The sequence below is a fragment of the Pristiophorus japonicus genome, chromosome 11, assembly GCF_044704955.1.
Source record: "Pristiophorus japonicus isolate sPriJap1 chromosome 11, sPriJap1.hap1, whole genome shotgun sequence".
NCBI classification, from domain to species: domain Eukaryota; kingdom Metazoa; phylum Chordata; class Chondrichthyes; family Pristiophoridae; genus Pristiophorus; species Pristiophorus japonicus.
Window position 1 is genome coordinate 140166595 of NC_091987.1, and position 25476 is coordinate 140192070.

General features: G+C 45.6%; 1 protein-coding gene across 1 annotated transcript in view; it reads right to left on the bottom strand.

Moving 5' to 3' along the window:
* Nucleotides 1-218: 218 nt before the first annotated feature.
* The window catches only part of LOC139275858 (ecto-NOX disulfide-thiol exchanger 1-like), a 287201-nt gene continuing 261943 nt past the window's right edge, over nucleotides 219-25476 (bottom strand). Inside the window, exons 15-16 of the mRNA XM_070893066.1 lie at nucleotides 2496-2581; nucleotides 219-629 (exon numbers count right to left, since the gene is read on the bottom strand). Of these exons, the coding sequence (XP_070749167.1) occupies nucleotides 486-629; nucleotides 2496-2581 (230 nt within the window). The 3' untranslated portion in view covers nucleotides 219-485. The remainder of the gene's footprint in view (nucleotides 630-2495; nucleotides 2582-25476) is intronic.

The window sequence follows — 25476 nt, forward strand, 5'->3', positions numbered from 1 at the left end:
TTCCGGTGCCTTTTTCGGCGCGAAAAACGGGCGCCCAGCTCGGAGGGGCGCCCGTTTTTTATCGTGTGGAAACTTGGGCCCAATGTCTCTCCACGCACAATAACTCTCGGGTATTTCAATTCCTTCCAAATGTGTTCCTCACGGTATGTGGACAACATTTCCAAATAATGCCACCAGCCCCCCCCCCGCCCCTGCTATCCCGCCTTTCCCCCTCATTCTGGAGCAGTTGCAGCCATGGGTAGAAGTCAGATAACGAGCTTTTTTGATGAAGAACAAAGTAGAGCCATCATATTCTGACACAGGTCGGTAACCGGGGTACAGATAAGTCTTCAGTCATCAGAGATACAACAGATGTAGGAATTAGACCTCGAGCTTGGGTAGTTTTGCGGCTTTAATCCTCTTCATAATCACCAGATTTCATGCTCACTGACGCATAAACCTGAAATGGAATAGGAAATCTATATTTTCTTTTGCGGAGCATCATTTCAGGCTGATTGGCTGACTGTTTTAATTCCTTCGAAACCGCAGAACTTCCACCTTTTCTCCAGCGAGGCTCCGACGCCGGTGAACTCTTGTTGAAACATGTGTGGCAGTTGTAAGAGAAGGATCTCAATTTCCCCCGAAGATATCTGCAGGGGAAAGTCCACGCCAGAGGTTAAAGTCCAGAGCTCCCAGACCCCAGCATTGTTGTAAATCCCGCACAGAATTCAGACACCCTCACACTCACTGTGCAGCTGGCAACACTTGCAACGCCAACCGGAATCACAGAGCTCCTCATGTGGCGTTGACATCTCTCCCATGTAGCAGGGAGCAGTGAGAGAAGAGCAGAGTGGATAATCTCCTCACTCCCCGACCACACACTCACAGGGAAACATGTTTAGGCTGCTACATCAGGCCTACACATTCTAAAATGGTGGATTTGTGAATGAGGCAGGGCTTAATTGATGTCATTATGTCCCTTGAACTCCAGTATAATAAAATAATTAATGTTATGAATTGTCAGAAGAAAACGGTTACTCAAACCATTTTCTGCTCCTTCCCCACAGCCTCTTGGGGCCCCCATATTGGAAATCGCACAAATAGGGATGAAGTTTTAGAATCCAAGTACTGCTACCCTAAAAATATTCTTGGGTAAGGAGTCAATGAAACTTTTCATCCTCATGATTAAATACTGCGTGTAACATATAGAAGGCATTGTTGCCTGAGGAGGCATGTGCCTGGATCCTAGAGTTCAGTGCCAGCATTTGTAATATCTACATGACTGGACAAGTCTGCTTCAGTGAGTATGTGTACATGTTTGAGCCACTAAATGAGTTCATTAGCTCTGGGACCGATAGTAACACTGCCTTATCTCTCGGGCTGAAACAGATGACTTTGCTGAGCCTCTCATGGGACTTTCAATTTGCCATCCAAGCCGCTCAGAAGAGAGGTGAAAGCTATCTTGGTTGATTATGAGGAGCATGACCACGTCCTCTACACTTACATTAACCTCCACAAAATGATTACTTTTTGAAGTAAAGTATAAAGTTGGTCCTCTTAAAGTGGTCAGCACTACATCTGTTCAGCAACACCCCTGACATTGCTTGGTAGAATAAAGATTAAATGTGCGGTAGAAATAGAATACTCGGTGGGTAAGACCCCACTCAGGAGAAACATTTCATTTCCCTCTTGCGGCTTCAGCATTCATAAATGATGTACTCTTCCTGACTCATGGGATGCCATTGGAATTCTCCAATTCCTCATAGATGTCCTCCCTCTTCTGCTAATGTTTGCTTCTTAGTCAATTAAAAATAAATCAGATGCACGTGAATTAGAAAAATAATTTGAAGGGAAAGTAATCTTTCTTTCTCTCTCTGGTTGTTTCCTGAGATGAAGCTTGTTTGGTTAAGGTTTCCAAGCCAGAGGTGAGAACAGAGCTGTGGGGAGCTGACTCAGCCTCTGAAGGACAGACTTGGTCTGTCCCCGTACTGGCTCTGAAGGCCGATAAATCCCGACTATCAGGGCCGCTGCATCTTGCCTCAGCACCGCACTTTGTATCGCTGCAATTAGATTCCGAGCTGCTCAAGGAGCAAATGTTGCCATGACAACAAATTCACACAATACTTCTCTTAAAAGGAAGATATCTAATTATGGGACCAAAATAAACTGTACCACAGAGGTTACACAAATTATTCTATATTGAAACAGCAAATCATTTTTCAAAGAAAAAAAAGTGGAAAGTATTTTTGAACATAGACAGAATATTAAAAATCCAATTGAATAATTCTTTAAGCAGATATTGAAGTTGGGGAGGGGGCAGCCCAATATTGTCCCAGCTAGACTCTGTTGCAAATGCTCACTTTGACCTTTCCAATAACTTTGACCATTCCGTCAGGAATTCACTTCTGGATGTTTGTCGCCTCGCGGGAAATGAACACGTAATCCTGTGGGGTCCACTGACCTCCACACCCGACTTCCAGGACCATGAATTTGTAAAGTTTAACCTTATATTTTACCTTGGCATCTAGTCGCTGCAGATAAGACCATAAATATTCAAAGTTGGCTCCAAAAGGATGGACGTGAAGGAAAGTTGAAATAATACCTGTTTCAGAAAAATACATTTATTTAGAGTTTCTGCCAACAATTAAGCACTCTTTACAATAAACTTTACCAGTGGAAACAGTTTCTCCTTATTTACTCGATCAAAATCTCTCATAACTTTAAACACCTCTATTAAATCTCCCCTTAACCTTCTCGCAGGAGAACAATCCCAGTTTCTCCACATAACTGAAGTCCCTCATCCCTGGTACCTTTCTGATAAATATCCTCTGCACCCTCTCCAAGGCCTTGACATCCTTTTTAAGAATGAGATACATTAATAGGTTACATTTTTTAATGAAACGAGTGACTCTCACTCCAAATGAATGGGACACATCTGGTTAGAAAAGAACTGCAGTGAATGTTAATGTTTCAGACACATTAAGCTGTGGGAGGTGCCTACATGTTAAACCGGTATCCTGTCTGTTCACATGGATGTAAATAATCCCTTGGCACTACTTGATGAAGCTCCTTCAGAACCGTAGGGCTGGAAGGCTTTTGATCTTTTTGATTGTGAACAGTTGGGAAATAAAGCAAATGTCAGACACCTGAAAAAAACAACCTGATTGTTGCAACAGAAGCTGTGACTGAGGCAAACAGCCCCAGAAGAGGCAGGCTGAGACAGTCAGGATGCAGGGGAGTTGCTCTGTTTAAGGGGTGGCATAGCGCATTCGTCATTTTCATATAACGTGGAAATAAGTTGTACCAATTGAACCAAGTGAATTTTCTCGAAATGTTCACCTTACTATGGAATATAGCAGCTATTGAATCAACCAGACATCCCATCATCCAGTGTTACCATGGTTCACCTTTAGAGAAACTGAAAACACACGTGCAAAAGGCATAGACATCCCGATCAAGGTGACGGGGGGTGGCGGTTCGCGTTATAACCTCTGGGTTGTGCTGTGGTAGAAGTAGATCTAGGTCAGAGTGTGCCAACCCTCACATAAGCCATAGACATCCCGATCGAGGGGACAGAGTTTCAGTTATAACCCCTGTGTTGTGCTGTGGTACAAGTAGATCAAGGACAGAGCGAGTTATCCCCCACAAAAGGAAGATGCTGAGATGAGTTATCGGCGTCACTGAGCCTGAGGAAGTATCTGCGGCAGGTCCGAATTCGGAACATGTTTGTTGTGGTTAGATTACCACAGTATACTGATGCTGCTCGATCTCCCGCTGCCTCTTCGGACGACGCTCACCGACTGGGGGAGGTGGGACCAGTACAACCCGGACAGTCTGCACTTGGGCAGGACCGGAACCAATGTCCTAGGGGGAGTGTTTGCTCGTGCTGTTGGGGAGGAGTTAAGCTAATATGGCAGGGGGATGGGAACCTATGCAGGGAGACAGAGGGAAGTAGTTTGGGGGTAGAAGCAAAAGATATAAAGAAGAAAAGTAAAAGTGGAGGGCAGAGAAACCCAAGGCAAAAAACAAAAAGGGCCACATTACAGCAAAATTCTAAAGGGGCAACATGTGTTAGAAAGGCAAGCCTGAAGGTTCTGTGCCTTAATGCGAGGAGTATTCGGAATAAGGTGGACGAATTAATTGCGCAGATATCAGTTAACGAGTATGATGTAATTGGCATCACGGAGACATGGCTCCAGAGTGACCAAGGCTAGGTACTCAATATCCAGGTTCTCAATATTCAACATTTAGGAAGGATAGACAAAAAGGAAAAGGAGGCGAGGTGGCATTGCTGGTTAAAGAGGAAATTAATGCAATAGTAAGAAAGGACATTAGCTTGGATGATGTGGAAATGGGTATGGGTGGAGCTACGGAAGGGGCAGAAATCGCAAGTGGGAGTTGTGTACAGACTACCAAACAGTAGTAGTAAGGTTGGGGAAAGCATCAAACAAGAAATTAGGGATGCATGCAATAAAGGTACAGCAGTTATCATGGGTGACTTTAATCTACATATTGATTGAGCTAACCAAACTGGTAGCAATGCGGTGGAGGAAGATTTCCTAGAGTGTATTAGGGATGGTTTTCTAGACCAATATGTCGAGGAACTGGCCATTCTAGACTGGGTGATGTGTAATGAGAAAGGACTAATTAGCAATCTTGTTGTGCGAAGCCCCTTGGGGAAGAGTGACCATAACATGGTAGAATTCTTTACTAAGATGGAGAGTGACACAGTTAATTCAGAACTAGGGTCCTGAACTTAAGGAAAGGTAACTTCGATGGTTTGAGGCGTGAACTGGCTAGAATAGACTGGCAAATAACACTTAAAGGGTTGACGGTGGATAGGCAATGGCAAACATTTAAAGATCACATGGATGAACTTCAGCAATTGTACATCCCTGTCTGGAGTAAAAATAAAACGGGGAAGGTAGCTAACAAGGGAAATTAAGGATAGTGTTAAATCCAAGGAAGAGGCAGATAAATTGCCCAGAAAAAGCAACAAACCTGAGGACTGGGAAAAATTTAGAATTCAGCAAAGGAGGACAAAGGGTTTAATTAAGAGGGGGAAAATAGAGTACGAGACGAAGCTTGCCGGGAACATAAAAACTGACTGCAAAAGCTTCTATAGATATGTGAAGAGAAAAAGATTTGTGAAGACAAACGTAGGTCCCTTGCAGTCGGATTCAGATGAATTTATAATGGAGAACAAAGAAATGGCAGACCAATTGAACAAATACTTCGGTACTGTCTTCACGAAGGAAGACACAAATAACCTTCCGGAAGTACGAGGGGACCGAGGGTCTCGTGAGAAGGAGAAACTGAAGGATATCCTTATTAGGAGGGAAATTGTGTTCGGGAAATTGATGGGATTGAAGGCCAATAAATTCCTGGGGCCTGATAGTCTGCATCCCAGCATACTTAAGGAAGTGGCCCTAGAAATAGTGGATACATTGGTGATTATTTTCCAACAGTCTATCGACTCTGGATCAGTTCCTATGGACTGGAGGGTAGTTAATGTAACACCACTTTTTAAAAAGGGAGGGAGAGAGAAAGCAGGTAATTATAGACTAGTTAGCCTGACATCAGTAGTGGGGAAAATGTTGGAATCAATTTTTAAGGATGAAATAGCAGCGCATTTGGAAAGCAGTGACAGGATCAGTCCAAATCAGCATGGCTTTATGAAGGGGAAATCATGCTTGACGAATCTTCTGGATTTAGTAGAGTGGACAATGGAGAACCAGTGGATATGGTGTATTTGGACTTTCAAAAGGCTTTTGACAAGGTCCCACACAAGAGATTGGTATGCAAAATCAAAGCACATGGTATTGGGGGTAATATACTGACGTGGATAAAGAACTGGTTGGCAGACAGGAAGCAGAGAGTCAGGATAAATGGGTCCTTTTCAGAATGGCAGGCAGTGTCTAGTGGAGTGCCGCAGGGCTCAGTGCTGGAAACCCAGCTCTTTACAATATACATCAATGATTTGGATGAACTTTGGATGAGTGTAATATCTCCAAGTTTGCAGATGACACTAAACTGGGTGGCAGTGTGAGCTGTGAGGGGGATGCTCGGAGACTGCAGGGTGACTTGGACAGGTTAGGTGAATGAGCAAATGCATGGCAGATGCAGTATAATGTGGATAAATGTGAGGTTATCCATTTTGGGGGCAAAAACACGAAGGCAGAATATTATCTGAATGGCGGCAGATTAGGAAAAGGGGAGGTGCAACGAGACCTGGGTGTCATCGTACATCAGTCCTTGAAAGTTGGCATACAGGTACAGCAGGTGGTGAAGAATGGCATGTTGGCCTTCATAGCTAGGGGATTTGAGTATAGGAGCAGGGAGGTCTTACTGCAGTTGTACAGGGCCTTGGTGAGGCCTCACCTGGAATATTGTGTTCAGTTTTGGTCTACTAATCTGAGGAAGGACGTTCTTGCTATTGAGGGAGTGCAGCAAAGGTTTACCAGACTGATTCCTGGGATGGCAGGACTGACATCTGAGGAGAGACTGGATCAACTGGATCTTTATACATTTGAATTTAGAAGGATGAGAGGGGATCTCAAAGAAACATATAAAATTCTGACGGGACTGGACAGGTTAGATGCGGGTAGAATGTTCCCGATGTTGGGGAAGTCCAGAACCAGGGGACACAATCTTAGGATAAGTGGTCGGCCATTTAGGACTGAGATGAGGAGGAACTTCTTCACTCAGAGTTGTTAACCTATGGCATTCCCTGCCGCAGAGAGTAGTTGATGCCAGTTCATTGGATATATTCAAGAGGGAGTTAGATATGGCCCTTACGGCTCAGGGGATCAAGGAGTATGGAGAGAAAGCAGGAAAGGGGTGCTGAGGGAATGATCAGCCATGATCTTATTGAATGGTGGTGCAAGCTAGAAGGGCCGAATGGCCTACTCCTGCACCTATTTTCTATGTTTCTATTAGGATTTGAGCCCCAAGTACATGTAAAAGTCTTTTTATTAGCGTTGTCCACTGAAATAACTCAACAGAAAAGGTTGTGATACTGTGTACAGAACAAGAGGCTTCTCAAAGTGTTCTGAAGTACACGCTGTGAGGTTCCAGTAGTTTATTAACATCATCTGAATCTTTGATTACATTGCAGTTCTCAAGCAAATTCAGTCATGTGTCATTTTATAGAACTGATAACACTGCACCTGTTTTTCACTGGAACACATGGTGGCTGGCCCATGTTTTTCATCCCTTTTGTGTGGAATCCGCTGTTGTCATGGGATAGGAAGGTTAATTGTGCTGTAAGTACAGCATAAGAACATAATGAATAGGAGCAGGAGTAGGCCATACGGCCCCTTGAATCTGTTCTGCCAATCAATAAAATCATAGCTGATCATCGACCTCAATGCCACATTCCCGCTCAATCTTCATATCCCTTGATTCCCCGAGACTCCAAAAATCTATCTATCTCAGCCTTTCATATACGGAGACTGTAAAAATGTTCTAAATGGACAATAGTCTGACTGAGTCGTAGGTATATGACGGTGGTTTTACCAAAACAGACTCACAATCTGACATTGCTTAACCAAATGCATGCAGTTCTAATGTTGGGGGTTGAAGATTACTTTTGGGAGACTATACAGGGCCATCAATATTGCTCACGTTCCAGATGGAGCATTTTCAAACCATATTCCTGAGGCATTAACTCCTGACAAAAACACAACAGTGGTTAAAAACATACAAGCTTCATCATCACATGGATTGCAAGGGATTGCCAAAGGACTTTAGAATATATCCACTTTCTTTCTTTATAACCTGCCTGGCTGTGGGATTTACAGCTCTTTTTCATGCCTCCTTCTCTCAGAGTACATGTGGGAGGAAGAGATTTACACTGCAGGCTTTTTACAGTGAAACTGTAAATATGTTTAGAAAGAATGTGCAGAGTAGAAGTTCCCCCTGGGTGTACAAGATGTGAAAGTGTTTTGTTCCCCAGCACCAACATCCCTCACCAAAATATATTGGTCCAGATTTTGCTGGAGCAGGACATCTTGCCGTGTGCCCCATTAGTTAGACATGGGTTTAAGTTTGGAAATGTTTTGCCCACAAAGTTTCTGGAAGTGTGAGCTGATAACGGCGCAGCGAGGGTAACAGGGCATCTGGGACCTTGGTGAATGATGGGACCAACAGTCTGTCTCCTTAACCAATGAATTAAAGGATTGAGAAAGAAACATAGGAAGGACTGAGAAGGAGGGAGATTTAGAGTCAAATCAGGTATAGAAAGAGAAATAAAGAGAGGGAAAGAAAGATTGGAGAGACAAAAAGAGACAGAAAGGAAAATTAAGAAAAAAAATTAATTTAGAATTTTACATTTTTAAAATCTCCTCAAACAATACACAACCTGAAGGAATGAGACGCCACGCTTTTGATTGTTCACTTCTGGGCAGGAGAGGTTGATTCGCAGCCAATAAAAATTTTCCTGTAATTGAAAGTGTTGCGTATGCATGCCTGTTTACTGTGTGATGTCTGTAACACTGTTATGCCACATTGAATGTACCCTTATACTGCACACACCTTACCGGTACACCAGAGGATGCTGCTGCTGGAGGCCTAGGGGTTGTCTGCACACGGCAGGTAACCCAGTATAAAAGGGAACTCACAGCTTGTTGTCATCACTCAGGAGCTGCAAATAAAGGACTACAGGTCTACACAGTTTAACTACCATACCCTGCCTCGTGGAGTCATTACTAAAGGTGCCTACATACACTACAACTGACAATGGGAATACGAGGTCACGAACTACACACTCAACATGTCTAACCTCAACAACTTCCAGCAATTTACAGAGGGGGAAGATTGGAATGCTTTTGAGGAAAGATTGGAACATTTCTTTATAGCCAACGACCTGGACGGGGACACACCGGCTACACTACCGAACAAACGCAGGGCCATCCTGCTTAGCAGTTGTGGGCCCACCATCTACGGTCTCATCAGGGACTTACTAGCCCCGGAGAAGACAACCCCCAAGAGCTATGAGCAACTTGTAACAATCATACAGGAACAACTAAAACCGAAAGAAAGCATCCTCACAGCCAGGCACCGGTTCTACACTTACTGGCGATCTGAGGGCCAAGAAATTGCCAAGTATGCTGCACGCTTAAGAAGACTAGCTGCACCGTGTGATTTTGGCGACCACCTTAATGAAGCAGTAAGGGACATATTTGTCATCGGACTCAGCCACGGCGGCCTCCTCCACAAATTGCTCTCTGCTGGCATCATGGTCACCCTGCAGAAAGCAATCCAAGTGAGCCAGGCCTACATGGTTTCAGTCGGCGACTCCAGGCGAATACTGACCCAGGACTCTAAACAGGCGAGCGCAGTGCACCACATGGATACTTCTAAAGGCAGAAATGCTGCCCCGAGTCCCGCAACCCTGAGTGCATCACATGGAGCAAACCGGATGGCCCCGTGCTGGCGCTGTGGAGGAAACCACAGGGCTCACCAGTGCCACTACAAAGACTATGCATGCAAAGGCTGCAAAAAGAAAGGGCACCTTCAGAGAATGTGCAGAAAACGCTTTACTCACTGCGTCTCTGAGTTGGCTGATCAACCGGGCTCTGACACAGATGAAAAGGAAGTTGCTCAAACCCTGGAAATAGAGTATGGAATCTTTACCTGCTCCACCGAAAGTTCTCCGTGGACAATGGAAGTGGACATCGATGGGGTTCCAGTTTCCATGGAAATCGACACAGGGGCGAGCCAGTCTGTGATGAGCCAAATGACCTTTGAAAAAATTTGGATGAATCCTGCCACTCGACCAAAACTGTCCCCTGTCCAGGCAAAGCAGCTCACCTACACCAAAGGTAAAATCCAAATGGTTGGCAGCATAGACGTCCAGGTCTCCCAGGGCGGCGTGTTGAACTCCCCCTGTGGATTGTAGCTGGCAAAGGTCCCACGCTGCTGGGCAGGAATTGGATGAACCGGGTCCACATCAGGCAAAGTGGCCCTGTGGAAAAAAAGACCACCACAGCCCTCCTGCAGGAAAGCCAGGAAATGGCTGCAGCATCAGCAGCACAAGGAGAAACACTTGTAATCAAAATGGCCGCCGCCATGCCACCAGTGAGCATGGAGGAGCATCACATGACACCGAGCGGCCAATCGGATTTGAAGGCTCCCTTAAAGGAGACCGGTAACCAAAGAAGTTTCAAGGGGAAGTTTCAACTATTTGAGTGCATGGACTTTAAAGCTAAAGATGCGATTAAAGGGTGCAAGTATGAAAATGTATGCAATGTAACAATGAATTCTGATGCTAGTTTAACTAATGTGACTAATGATATGAATGCAGGTATCAGTAAGGTTCAGAACAAATTTATTATGCTTAACAGTAATGATAGAGATTGTGAAATGCCTAATGTAACCATGTCTGTTGAAACGAGGACACCCAAAAGTGATGCAAATGCTAGAATGTATAATCCAGGTTCGACTATGTGTGATCCGAGCCAAGGTGTCATGAATACCGGTAGGACACTGCCAAAGGACATTGGGTCCTACAGGAACCATGCTGATGCCAATGGAATCCCCCTGTGGGAGACCCCCAGGTCCTGCAGGCTACCTGACCATGTAGCCTCGACCTTTGAAATGAATGTGATGCCCCTTGCAGGACACATACACAGGCAGTGGGAGCAGACCCACTACAGGGACAATGGTCAATGGGCAGCCCAGCCACCACCAATGGCAACCGGCACCAGACCAGCCCTACAGCCCCTGGCGACCAGAGCCAACACCAGGAGCATGAGGCCAATACCCTCCAGCTTCCCTGGCAAACCCTGGGATGACCTGACCCTCATCCCAATTGGTGGACAAGGAGCCCACCCAGTCTTGTGGCCCTGCCCACCACCCCACAACTACCCACATCACAGTGTATACACACCACCCACTGCTGCCATGGCTACCTCCCCGAGGGATCCCACAACAGTGACACCCACTTGGTTTGTTTGTGAGGGAGGGGAAACATATGAGGCCAGCCTCAAGCACAGGGGTCACACCTGGCAACCACACACCCCTCACCACAACCTCCCATAGCCCACCACTGATCACCTCCCCTGGTCATGACAATAAGGATATGAAAAATGCTCAGGGGGGAGTATTGTTGTGTATGCATGCCTGTTTACTGTGTGATGTCTGTAACACTGTTATGCCACATTGAATGTACTCTTATACTGCACACACCTAACTGGTACACCAGAGGGTGCTGCTGCTGGAGACCTAGGGGTTGCCTGCACACGGCAGGTAACCCAGTATAAAAGGGAACTCACAGCTTGTTGTCGTCACTCAAGAGCTGCAAATAAAGGACTACAGGTCTGCACAGTTTAAGTATCATACCCTGCCTCGTTGAGTCATTACTAAAGGTGCCTACATATACTACAGAAAGAGTACTTGCGCTATTAATTAATAGACTTACCTTTCTGTGGCGAGTTTCATGGGTAAATAATGTGCAAATGCAGCAATTTCATGAAACTCACAGGGAGGCTGAGGGCGAGCTGCCCTTTTCGTGAGGCTAAAGGCAACTCATGCGACATCTCTTCCTCACCACAAGTTGCTGGATGATTTACACACTAATAACGACGAGCGTTGTTCAAATGCTGATATTTTTTCAGCAAAATCAGGCATTAGCCATACAAGCTGAAATTGCTGAATTTAGTCAGAAAATGAGCCCTCAAATCTAATCCCACTCGCTCTCTATGTATACTCTTTTTCAAGCAACTAATTCCCTTCAAAAAGAATTGCAATATAACCATAACACAGCAAACAATAATTTAAACAAAATACAAACAACTGGTGACATTTATACAATTTCTGTTTTATTAACAAGATCTATGACTTTGATTCTGTGGGGATTGTTGCAACCTGTCCGAATATAATTATCTGCTGGTAACACAAGGTACTGGATTCTGTATTTTCTAAAAGGAATGTCCATGTAAAGTGAACATTCTTGGATCATAATCTGTGATTGAGCTGTTAGATGCCCAATACAGTGTAGCATCTATATTGCATACCCATTCTTTCCCACTGCCAATGATATGAGTGTTTGCCAGAAAGTCATTTGGCCCATCCAGTTTGGACAATCACTTCGGTTCCCAGAGATCTTTTTCATCTCCATTAATCTCTTGACATGAACATTATGACTGTTTACTCTGAGCACTTCAACCAAATCTGTATTCCCTGTGTGGCCAGCAGTTTATTTTACAAACCCCGAGTGCGGGGGAGTTACTCTTTTAGGCTGCGATGACTTGGCTTGCAATTATTGTCTACTTATACTTGTCTGGTTCCATGTAAAAGGTTTCTATATCCTCCCTATCTACACCCTTCATGAAGGTTTGTGAAGATCTCTTCATCTGTGTGCTTAACTCTCCCGATGAGATGTCAGGTGCCTCCTTAATGGAGCAGAACAAGCAGAAGCTGCCTTGTTTATATTGTGTGTGGAGAATGGTAACCATGAACAGGGTGTGCTGCTGTTGGCTTTCGGCTTATGGCCACTTATACACAAGCTACATCTACTGCATATTGCATCTTCAGCATTATTATTGGGGATGGTCGTGTAGTGGTTATGTTAGTGATCCAGAGGCCTGGACTAATAATCTTGGGAATGTGAATTCAAATCCCACCATGGTAGTTTGAGAATTTGAATTCAATTTTTAAAAATCTGGACAAGTTTCAGTAATAGAAACATAGAAAATAGGTGCAGGAGCAGGCCATTCAGCCCTTCTAGCCTGCACCGCCATTCAATGAGTTCATGGCTGAACATGCAACTTCAGTACCCCATTCCTGCTTTCTCGCCATACCCCTTGATCCCCTTAGTAGTAAGGACTTCATCTAACTCACTTTTGAATATATTTAGTGAATTGGCCTCAACTACTTTCTGTGCTAGAGAATTCCACAGGTTCACCACTCTCTGGGTGAAGAAGTTTCTCCTCATCTCGGTCCTAAATGGCTTACCCATTATCCTTAGACTGTGACCCCTGGTTCTGGACTTCCCCAACATTGGGAACATTCTTCCTGCATCTAACCTGTCTAAACCCGTCAGAATTTTAAACGTTTCTGAACTCCAGTGAATACAAGCCCAGTTGATCCAGTCTTTCTTGATAGGTCAGTCCCACCATCCCGGGAATCAGTCTGGTGAATCTTCGCTGCACTCCCTCAATAGCAAGAATGTCCTTCCTCAAGTTAGGAGACCAAAACTGTACACAATACTCCAGGTGTGGCCTCACCAAGGCCCTGTACAACTGTAGCAACACCTCCCTGCCCCTGTACTCAAATCCCCTCGCTATGAAGGCCAACATGCCATTTGCTTTCTTAACCGCCTGCTGTACCTGCATGCCAACCTTCAAACGTGGACATTAAAGGTGTCGGATTGTCATAAAACCCCAACTAGTTCATTCCTGTCCTGAAGGGAAGGACATTCTTACCCGGTCTGCCATGTATGTGACTCCAGTCCCACACCAATGTGGGTGACTGTTAACTGCCCTCTGAAGTGGCCCAATAAACTGTTGTGTCGACTAGGGATGGGCAATAAATGGCAACCATTCCAGCGATGCCCACATCCCGAGAATGAATAAAACAACATTTAGCTGAACTTGTGGTGTGTAAACTGAACTCTGAAGGGAAGTGGAGGGAAAATCTTTCCTTCAGGGTCCTCACTCCTCTCTGTGTCAGTTCAGGCTCCAACTCCAGATTTAGACTGCATTAGTATTAGAATTGCAGGGCCGTGTGACACAAGGCCAGTTCTCACCGATGCTGCATGTAGTGTAAGTGCATCCATCTGAGGGCTGCCCCATTGGGTAACCTCTACTCACCTACGTTTCTGCAATTACTAACAGTTTGTAACATGTCAGTCAAGGTTTCAATTTGATGCAGTCGATCCATTAAGGCCTGAAGTTACAGCCCGCATAACACACTTCCAAAATTGTACAACTGCAAAAATGTCTTTGCTTACAGTTCAGATCTGTAATATTGTCAACATAGAAAGCTAGAAATGCACAGGGCCACTGAACAACTTCTGATTCAAGAAAGAAAGACTTGCATTTATATAGTGTTTTTCACAACCTCAGAACGTCCCAAAGTGCTTTACAGCCAATTATCCCATTGTTGTAACATAGGAAATGTGGCAATAATAACCAGATAATCTGTTTTAGTGATGGTGGATGCAGGACAAATATTGACCAGGTAGAACTCCCCTGCTATTCTTTGAAATAGTGCTGTGGGATGTTTTACAGCAGGAGGTGTAAGGCACTATATAAATTCAAGTCCTGTCCTTTCCTTGTTGTTGTAAGAGAGCAAGAGGCTGAGTAATGTGTAGTTGCTCAGCTCGCCCAGCTCATTCCATCTGCTGGATTGCTGCTTCACTTTCAGAGTCTGTCCTTTGGTCCTCACGGTAAATAAATGACCAATTCCCACTTGATCCAATCCCTCGTTATTTTGAGTGTCTGCATCACATCTCTCACCTTGTCATTTTACGGGTTTGTCCTGGTAACAGTGATCTAATTATCTCGGCTGCTCTCCCTCGAGTCCTTTCTAATGAATTAATAGTTATTTGAATTAAGATTCAATGCAATATTCTAAATATCTTCCAACCGATATATTTACCCAGTTAGTACCAGGGTGCTTCGGTGCTTCTGGCAATGTCCCTGACGCTCAGTGTGTTGTGTTTATCACCCCTGACATTGCACAGACATTATCAAAGATCAGTCTTCAGCCGGGTCTAAAACTTTCCTCCAGCCTATGTTCCTGTGCCTTAAAACCAACATCAGTATCACTCATGCCTCGATCCACCTTTGCATTGATCAGCATTAAACACTGTTTCCCAGTAATTACTCCATGTGCAGAGCTCTCAATTGCTTTCCATAATTTGTGCCTGCAGAACACATTTTAATGTTGCCTGCAAATTTAGAAATTCTTGTTAGCAACTCCTCGATTTCAAAATTCTCATCCTTGTTTTCAAATCCCTCCATGGCCTCGCCCCTCCCGATCTCTGTAATCTCCTCCAGCATCACAACCCTCCCCGAGATGTCTGCGCTCCTCTAATTCTGTCCCCTTGAGCATCCCTGATTATAATCGCTCAACCACTGGTGGCCGAGCCTTCTGTTGCCTCGGCCCTAAGCTCTGGAATTCCCTGCCTAAACCTCTCTACATTTATTTTCTCTCTTTAAGACGCTTCTTAAAACCTACCTCTTTGACCAGGCTTTTGGTCACCTGCGCTAATTTCTCCTTATGTGGTTCGGTGTCAAATTTTTTGTCTCATAATACTCCTGTGAAGCGCCTGGGGATGTTTCACTACGTTAAAGGCGCTATATAAATACAAGTTGTTGTTTTTGTCTGTAGCCTGTGATTAAAGAAAGCGCGAAGGGGCTGAACCTTGGGCAACTGTACTCGCCTCTTCTCCCCAGTGCAGGGTCACCAACCCTTCAGGCTTGTCCTGGAGTCTCCAGGAATTAAAGATTAATCTTCTGGACACTGCTGCGTGTAAACCGGGAGACAAAGCATAGAGGCATTTCAAAAAATGTTCTTTCAACACTATTCATTATTAGTTATAAAAATATTGGAGATGGTGGAAAACCGGCTGTTTGACCACGAATCGTTCAAACTGGTGATGAAGAGTCTGTTTCCTGGTCTCCAATCAGTGTGAGAAGATGGGGCATCGTGAGGATGGACATGTCGAGTGACCAATGGTGGGGGCGGAGGTGGGAGGTTCTGAAATATGTCCTACCTCAGTTGGCAATACCACCTCAGCACAATTTCCAAGGTTGTGTTGTCTGCTCTATTGCTACCATTACTTTGGGAGTTTGCCAGCAACAAACAGCCGACATAATTCAGATTTCAAGGGTGTCGTTGAGACCGAAGTAATTGGGCTGCAAGCTCGAAAAAAACCCAAGTCACTTCAGCAGTGACATTTATTTTTTCCTTGGCTATACGGAGACTGGTTTCATATACAGCACAACACCACCCAAAGCGCACTAGAGAGAAGCCGGAACCATTTTCATGGGCAAGCCTTATTTGAATGTGACTACCAGTGCGTAACGAGACAGCTGGAGCCAGGGTATCAGACCGTAAAATGGGTAGAGGTGGTGGCAGTCTGGGGGAGAGCCATTCAGCGGCCGACACTGGTGCTACGATTGTTGTGGTGTCGGGAGGATGTTTGGGAGTGGCCTCCACTGGTCCCTTTAAGGATCGGAGGGTAGGGCGCACTGCGTCCAGTACCAATGGGCAGAGCATGCATGGCGCACACTCCACCCATTGGCACCTGCAAATTGCATCAGGATCTTACAACCGTGTCGGACTCCCACTGAAATATCGGACTGAGGCTTCGGCTTATTTCGGGTGGAATCCTGGCCGGCTGAAGATCAAGTTGTTTGCTGGTCTCAGGAGGAAGTGTGTTCTCCCTTTTGTACACTTCTCTTCAGCCTGGCACAAACCAAAGTTGCTGACTTCTGCACCTGTCAGAAGGTACCTTTTCCAGCACTGTGCACAACTGTTGATCTTTTGCACATATTTGTTCATTGTGCCATTACTGGATGGCACACTTCCTTGCTCACGGAGGTGGCAGATATCAAACAATAGACAAACACTCAGATTTCTAGCCCTGCCTGTGAGGGTGTATCTCAGTGATATCAGCAGCCACGGATGTAGAAGGTAGAATCAGAGAAGTTTAGAGCACAGAAGGAGGCTATTCGACCCGTTGTGTCTGTGCCCACTCTTTAAAAGAGCTGTCCAATTTAGTCCCACAGCCCAGCTTTTTCCCGATAACCCTGCAAATGAGTCCTCTTCAAGGACACCTCCATTTGACTTTGAAAGTTGCTGTGGAATCTGCTTCCACCACCCTTTCAGGTTCCGGATCTTAACAACCCTCTGTGTGAAATAATTTCTCCTCTCTCCCTCTCTAGTTCTGTTGCCAATTATTTGAAAGATAGTCCTGATTCTCCAGTTTAGAATCAGACGCAGTCCCTGGCGGTCACACGGATATCATCTATCCAACCAATTGCTTTTACTTGCATTATTTATTCTCCTCTGCTCCATCTGTCTTTTGATGGTAGTAATGGTTTCATGACAACAGTTTAGGAGAATATTTTGGAAAATTTAGCCAAAGACTGCAGCTTTTGTATTGAAATTGGACGGAATCTCTGCAGGGTTTCAGACAGCGTTAATAGGCTGATGCTGTCCTGCTCTTTTAGGGTTAATGTTACAAACTAGGTGGAGGGTCACCCACTGGGAGTATGTATTAGGGTTAATTCCACTCCCAGCAGCCCAGCCAGGTTCAGAGGAAGTGGGGCTCGGAGATCATAGAAGCACAGAAATGTACGGCACAGAAGGAGGCCATTCGGCCCATCATGTCTGTGGCGGGATGTGCCAGAGATACAACACAAGTAACGGGCAACTCTGAATGTGTGCTCACTGCGGAGACAGTCCCTGCTGGGAGTGTTGGGATTGTGGAATTAGCCCGTGGGAATTATTGCCCAAATTCCCCATAAATGCTCCCAGCGATCAAAGCTTTGTGCCGGGAGCAGAAATCCACAAAATCCCCCAATAAAAGAAGAAAATGTTGGGAATACTCAGCAGGTCAGACAGCATCTGTGGAGAGAGAAACACAGTTAACCTTTCAGGTCGATGACCCTTCATCAGAATGTGGCTTTCTGAATCATACATTGGCTGTTACAGGGCGGGTAGCGGGGTGGATATCTTAGTGCCCTACATGTATCAAAGTGAGAAACCCTTTTGTAAAGAGCAGGTTTACAATGCCTTTACACAGAGCATGGAGAAAACCTACTCCCTCAGCGACTCACACAATCTATTGATTGGCTAGGATCTTCTCTGAAAACACCATTTTTGCTGGCTCTGGGACTTTTTATGGTAAAATTGCAATATTTGGATGTCAAATTGTGCCATGTGTTCGAAGAGTAGTAATTCGGGGCAGTTGGTGTAGGACGTGGAACCATGCCCTATTGTTGTAGCCAGCAGTCTTCGGCACCCATATTACCGCACTGTAGGGACTGCCTACTGCAATTCCCAGTCACAGTGCATAGGAGCAGCAGTAGGCCATTCAGCCCCTCGAGCCTGCTCCACCATTCAGTCAGATCGTGGCTGATCTGTACCTTAACCCCATTTACCCACAGCTATCAACAGATATACTGATCTCAGTCTTGACCCAATTGACCCATCACCACAGCCTTTTGGATAAACACAGACATTGTGTCGCTAGCTAATGGCTGCACTGAATAAATATGTGAAAATGTAATGTTCATGAAGTCAGTGCTTGTTTATTAAATTATCCTATTAGTAAATTAGTGTTTATTTTAGCACTTCTATGTACTTTTTACTATTTATTTCGAACATAGTTGGACCAGCAGAGTGATACACCCTTGCTGAATCCATCTGTCAGAATTGTGACATCTAAATTGTAACATCTAAATTGTGAGCGCTGGAGCCAGACAAGTCTGAGGGAAAATAAGGAGAGGCCTCGAAGGTGTTTCAAATTCTGAGATTGTGTTGCTCAACATACAAAGGACAGCACCAAGTCTCTCTTTGAAAGGTTAGATTAGCAAGTGGCAGCAAACAGTGCAAACAAATCTAAAAAGGTAAATACTCAGCTGGTCAATGGACAACTTAGCTTGATCTTTCCTTTCCTGCAGTTCATGGATACAACTAAAGAAATGATAAGCACTTCAAAACCCCGTTACTGTAAAGGTCGCGCCTTTTAATCACATCACCGAGACCCCATTACTGAACTTTGTCTTATTTCTACTATCTGTTCCTCTCCTATTGTGCTAACATGGTGGATTAGACCCACAAACACACATAGACACACACTGGGCTAATAGTGAGGGGAAGGCCACTGAGTTTCAAAACCGATAGCACTCGGTATGTATTCAGTGCAAAATGCTCACGGGCTTTTTGTGGCAGACAACTCCCAGAATTATCAGAAAAAACATTTTTCAACACCACCTTCTCAACCCCACCCATTCCACACGTTACCAGGATCTGAGCTTTGAGAGGTGATCTGATGGGGGTCTTTAAAACTAGGAAGGGGTTCGATTGGGTAGACGTAGAGAAGATGTTTCCACTTTTGGGGGAGACCCAAACTAGGAGCCATAAATATATGATAATCAACAATAAATCCAATAAGGAATTCAGGGAACCAATCCGCATGAATCCCTGCATTGGTGTGAAAGCAGGAGTTTAAGGCTTGGGAGAGGGACCTGTGAAATCTGCCACAGCAAGTGCCCTCCGATATCCAACAGCTTATAGCAGCTCAGGTTTTTGGTGAATTCTGAGTTCAGAAGGAAGATTTCATAACCTGAGACTGGCGCTACGTCAGTTACAATCAATCCCGATCAGCAGAAATGAACATTGAAGAGAATGTGACAGCGACAGATTTTGTTCATATCCAAAGATATTTCTTAAAAGAGGCAATTCAATCATTGTGAGCATTTTTCTTTATAGTTGCATTCAAAATTTGTATGTGACAGTATTTACTGATTTAGCTTCATACTTGGATAGAATGGTAAGAATGTGGAACCCGTTACTGCAGAGAGTGTTCGAGGCGAATAGCAGAGATGCATTTAAGGGGGAGCTAGATAAACACATGAGGGAGAAAGGAATAGAGGGATATGCTGATACAGTGAGATGAAGTAGGGCAGGAGGAGGCTCGTGTGGAGCATAAACACGGCACAGACCTGTTGGGTTGAACGGCCTGTTTCTGTGCTGTAAATAAATATATTCATTCCATTCCCCTATAGAGACCCTGGTGGGGGGGCGGGGGGTAACTGATAGCAGGTTTCCAAACCGCTGGTTTCAGTTCATTTCCCAACGGCCCGTGGTATGGGGGCCTCGGTGATTTTAACCGCCAGGCCTCAGTAACATGCCGGCAGTCCCCATCCCGCAAGCACCTGGCAGGAACTGGATGGAGAGCGACTCCCAGCATCTGGGGAATCGGGTGGGCCTTCGCCATCCCCCGCCCGCGCCCCCGCCACTCCCACTCAGATACATGTGGGCAATTGGGTTCCTTAGCCCCCCATTTGCACAGATACATGTGGGGAATGGGATGGTCCTTGGCCCCGCACTCACACTCAGATACATGTGGGGAGGGGGGGGTTGGTGGGGGGGCAGGTGGAGTCTCGCACAGGGAAGCGGGGAGTCCAGGGCGGGGGAGGTCTACACGCTCCTCTGGGCCCAACAAAGGAAAGTAGAAATACTTACGTGGAGAAGCTTCTTCAGTTTCCCAATGCTCCTCAGGTTGACCTTCACCTGGTGGGAAAGCAGCGGTGGATCCCAGGCTCAGGCCCAAGACAACATGGCTGCCGGGGCCCAATCACATCATCGGACTCTGATTAGCATACGGGTATTAGGACCCTGATAAGCATACGCACATTAGGACCCTGATTAGCATACGCACATTAGGACCCTGATTAGCATACGCACATTAGGACCCTGATTAGCATACGCACATTCGGACCCTGATTAGCATACGCACATTAGGACCCTGATTAGCATACGCACATTCGGACCCTGATTAGCATACGCACATTAGAACCCTGATTAGCATACGCACATTAGGACCCTGCCGACTTTGGCTTGGCAACTGATCTGCCTATCCAGAAGCGGCACTTACAATTGGAAACGGTGGGTTCTGAGCATCTGTCTGGTGGGAAAGTAACCTGGGACATCGATCCACGTATGAGATCCGCATATGTAATGTACAGTTGCTGTAAGCCGTAAAACTACAGGGTTGGTTTTACAAATGGTGAAATTCAACGCAGAGGTGATATATTTTGGTAGGAAGAATGAGGAGAGACCATACACATTAATTTCAAAGAGAGTTCATGAAAGCGAGACCTGAGGGTGCTTATGCACAAATCTTTGAAGGTGGCAGGGCAGGTTAACAAAGCAGTTAATAAAGCTTATGGCATTGTGGGCTTTATAAATAGAGGCAGAGAGTACAAATCCCAGGAAGTTTTGCGAAACCTGTATAAAACACTAGTTTGGCCCCAGCTGGAGTATTGTGTCCAATTCTGGGCACCGCACTTTAGGAAGGACGTGAAGGCTTTGGAGAGGGTAAAGAAGAGATTTGCTGCAATGATTCCAGGGATGAAGGATTCCAATTACGTGGATAGACTGGAGAAGCTGGGTTTGTTCTCCTTAGAGCAGAGAAGGCTAAGAGCAGTTTTGACAGAGGTGTTTAAAATGATGAGGGGTTTAGATAGAGTAATTAAAGAGAAACTGATCCCATTGGCAGAAGGGTCGATAACCAGAGGGCACAGACTAAGGTGATCAGCAAAAGAACCAGAGGCGAGCTGAGGAACAATGTTTTCATGCAGCGAGTGGTTAGGATTTGGAATGCTCTGCCCGATAGGATGGTGGAAGCAGGTTTAATAGTCGTCTTCAAAAGGGAATTGGATAAATTCTTGAAGGTGAAATAATTGGGGAAAGAGCGGGGGAATGGGACTAACTGGATTGCTCTTTGAAAGAGCCAGTGTAGAGTCGATGAGCCGAAAGGCCTCCTTCTGTGCTGTACTATTCTATGATTCTCCACCACCCTCATCGTGGCCATGAGACCCACTTCCTGCTCCCTTGACCCTATTCCCACTAAACTGCTGACCACCCAACTTCTTTTCCTGGCTCCCATATTAGCTGACATTGTGAAAGGTTCTCTCTCCTCAGATATTGTCCCCTTCTCCTTCAAATCTGTCATCATCACCCCTCTCCTCAAATATCCAAAACTTGACCCCACTGAGCCTGCTAGCTATCGCCCCATTTCCAATCACCCTTTCCTCTCCAAAGTCCTTGAATGTGTTGTCGGCTCCCAAATCCGTGCCCATCTTTCCCGGAACTCCATGTTTGAATCCCTTAAATCTGGTTTCTGCCCCTGCCACAGTACCAAAACGGCTATCAAAGTCACAAATTACATCCTTTGTGACTGTGACAAAGGTAAATTATCCCTCCTCATCCTTCTCGACCTGTCTGTAGCCTTTGACACGGTGGACCACTCCATCCTCCTCCAACGTCTCTCCACCATCGTCCAACTGGGTGGGACTACACTCACCTGGTTCCATTCTTATCTATCTAATCGTAGCCAGAGAATCACCTGCAATGGCTTCTCTTCCCACTCCCGCATCATTACCTCTGGTGTCACCCAAGGATCTATCCTTCGTCCCTCCTATTTCTCATCCATATGCTGCCCCTTGGTGACATCATCTAAAAACACGGCGTCCATTTCCACATGTACGCTGACGACACCGAGCTCTATCTCACCACCACTTCTCTCGACCCCTGCTTGGTATCTAAATTGTCAGTCTACTTGTTCGAAATCCAGTACTGGATGAGCAGAAATGTTCTCCAATTAAATATTGGGAAAACCGAAGTCTTTGTCTTTCGGCCTCGACTCAAACTGCGTTCCCTTGCCACTGACTCTATCCCTCACCCTAGCGTCTATCTGAGGCTAAACCTGACTGTTCACAACCTTGGTGTCATATTTGATCCGGAAATGAGTTTCCGGCCACATATCCGTGGCATAACTAAAACCGACTTCATCTGCTGCTGAAATCCTCATCCATGCTTTTGTTATCTCGAGACTTAACTACTCCAACGCACTCCTGGCTGACCTCCCACATTCTACACTATGTAATTTTGAGATCATCCTAACTCGCACTAAGTCCCGCTCACCCATCACCCCTGTGCTCGCTACATTGGCTCCCGGTGAAGCAATGCCTCGATTTCAAAATTCTCATCGTTGTTGTTGTTGTTGTTGTTGATGTTTCTATGAATTGTGCTTTGTGAGTGGGAGGCTCGGTCTCCAATGGATTTCTCAGGAGGCATATCGGCAGGTGAGGCATTCACAGAATTGGCCCTACATTTAACCCAGTGGGAACATTGCTTCATGTGGGGTACGACACTAATTTTAGCAAAAAGGGAGCTGTGAGTCCAGAGTGGGGTCATGTCGGGAGAAAGTGGCTACAGCTGTTGGCCTGAGCTTTCAGCCCCCTCGCGAAGAGGAGTGAATGAGGTTAAGGAAAGGTGAGTGAGCGGCCAGAGTTTTATTTCTCAGGGTCAGTAATGATACGTTTGTGCAACATTCCTTAAATAAATAGTCAAATCAAAGAGGGAGCGTTTACTGCTGGCCAGTCCTGCTTCAGTGGGCCCAGCAGATTTGAAAATGTTACCAGAGCAGCAATGGAAGTGGATACCATCAGTGAGATTTCTGCTCGAGGGTGTGGGCCAAGCAGCCATTGGGTGCAACATCAGGGCTGGGAGAGAAAGAGGAGAGGGTGGCTGGGAGTGCTGAGCATATTTGAGGTGCTCGATGGCCCTCAGTTACTGCACCAGGCAGTGTGTGCAGCGGGATAGCAGGAGCTAACTGGCCATGATGGAGTTGGAATCCCACAGCAACAGTTGGAGCATTCAAAGGGCGATGCTCCCTTTGTTACTCTGGCCTGAGGTAGCTGCCACTGGTGTGGCCACACACTGAATGGCAGACTGCAATACAGTCAGCCGTCGCTCTGTAGTCTCACTTCAGTGACAGACGGCAGTGAACACTTGGGACCAGGCAATGTCCAATGCAGTGCGTGTGGCGGGGTAAGTGACTCTGCAATATGGTGCTGCTGCTCTAACAAGCTTGGCATTCCCATGGGACTGAGGTAGGCACCCAGCTCTCCACCAGCTGACCCCCTCATCGACCTTGCACCACCTCCCCATCAGCATCACTGGAGTTCTCCTCTGCCGCCCGTGTATCTGTGCCGGTGCCTGCTTCAAGTGGGGGCGGTGTCGCTCGGTGCTCAGGTGAGCAATGTTCCTCAGGTGTGCCGGCTACACTCTCCAGCTCCTCTTGCTCTATGAAGTGAGCAGAGAGGGTATTAGGAGTATCGGAGTACATTGATTCATTTGGTTTACTGTATCGCCATTACATGCACTGTTATGTTCTTAGTCATAGACGTGTTGAATATTTAATCAAAATTGTACATACCAACAATATATATGATGATCTAATCAAAAGAGTACATCCCAATAATTCTATGCACTCCATCACTTGCCACAGCCCCAGTGCCTCCTCGGGATTCCCTCTTGAATATATCAACTATTGCTTGCTCCTGTGGAGTGACTTGCTGCTGGTCGCAGTGTCCACCACGGGTTGCACACTCCCACCTGCAGTTATCTTCCAGTTCTGCCTTTACATATAAAAGCAAGGGGATAGAGACGATGGCCGAGAAATTACCGTGCATTAGGAGTTAAACGTTTAGCATATTCATGTGACGTGGCTCCGATCTCTATTGCAACTTGGGCGTAAACCCATTTCAGTCAGAAGCCCTGATCACAAGAGCAGTTGGCACCTCAGTCACTCCTGCAGTGATGTATGTCCATACTTTGGGGATTGTCAGCCCCACCCAAACATCCAAACGTAGGTCCCCTGCAGTCAGAATCAGGGGAAGTCATAACAGGGAACAAAGAAATGGCAGACCAATTGAACAAGTACTTTGGTTTGGTATTCACTAAGGAGGATACAAACAACCTTCCGGATACAAAAGGGGTCAGAGGGTCTAGTAAGGAGGGGGAACTGAGGGAAATCTTTATTAGTTGGGAAATTGTGTTGGGGAAATTGATGGGATTGAAGGCCGATAAATCCCCAGGGCCTGATGGACTGCATCCCAGAGTACTTAAGGAGGTGGCCTTGGAAATAGCGGATGCATTGACAGTCATTTTCCAACATTCCATTGACTCTGGATCAGTTCCTATGGAGTGGAGGGTAGCCAATGTAACCCCACTTTTTAAAAAAGGAGGGAGAGAGAAAACAGGGAATTATAGACCGGTCAGCCTGACCTCAGTAGTGGGTAAAATGATGGAATCAATTATTAAGGATGTCATAGCAGTGCATCTGGAAAATGGTGACATGATAGGTCCAAGTCAGCATGGATTTGTGAAAGGGAAATCATGCTTGACAAATCTTCTGGAATTTTTTGAGGATGTTTCCAGTAAAGTGGACAAAGGAGAACCAGTTGATGTGGTATATTTGGACTTTCAGAAGGCTTTCGACAAGGTCCCACACAAGAGATTAATGTGCAAAGTTAAAGCACATGGGATTGGGGGTAGTGTGCTGACGTGGATTGAGAACTGGTTGTCAGACAGGAAGCAAAGAGTAGGAATAAACGGGTACTTTTCAGAATGGCAGGCAGTGACTAGTGGGGTGCCGCAAGATTCTGTGCTGGGGCCCCAGCTGTTTACATTGTACATTAATGATTTAGACGAGGGGATTAAATGCAGTATCTCCAAATTTGCAGATGACACTAAGTTGGGTGGCAGTGTGAGCTGCAAGGAGGATGCTATTAGGCTGCAGAGTGACTTGGATAGGTTAGGTGAGTGGGCAAATGCATGGCAGATGAAGTATAATGTGGATAAATGTGAGGTTATCCACTTTGGTGGTAAAAACAGAGAGACAGACTATTATCTAAATGGTGACAGATTAGGAAAAGGGAAGGTGCAACGAGACCTGGGTGTCAT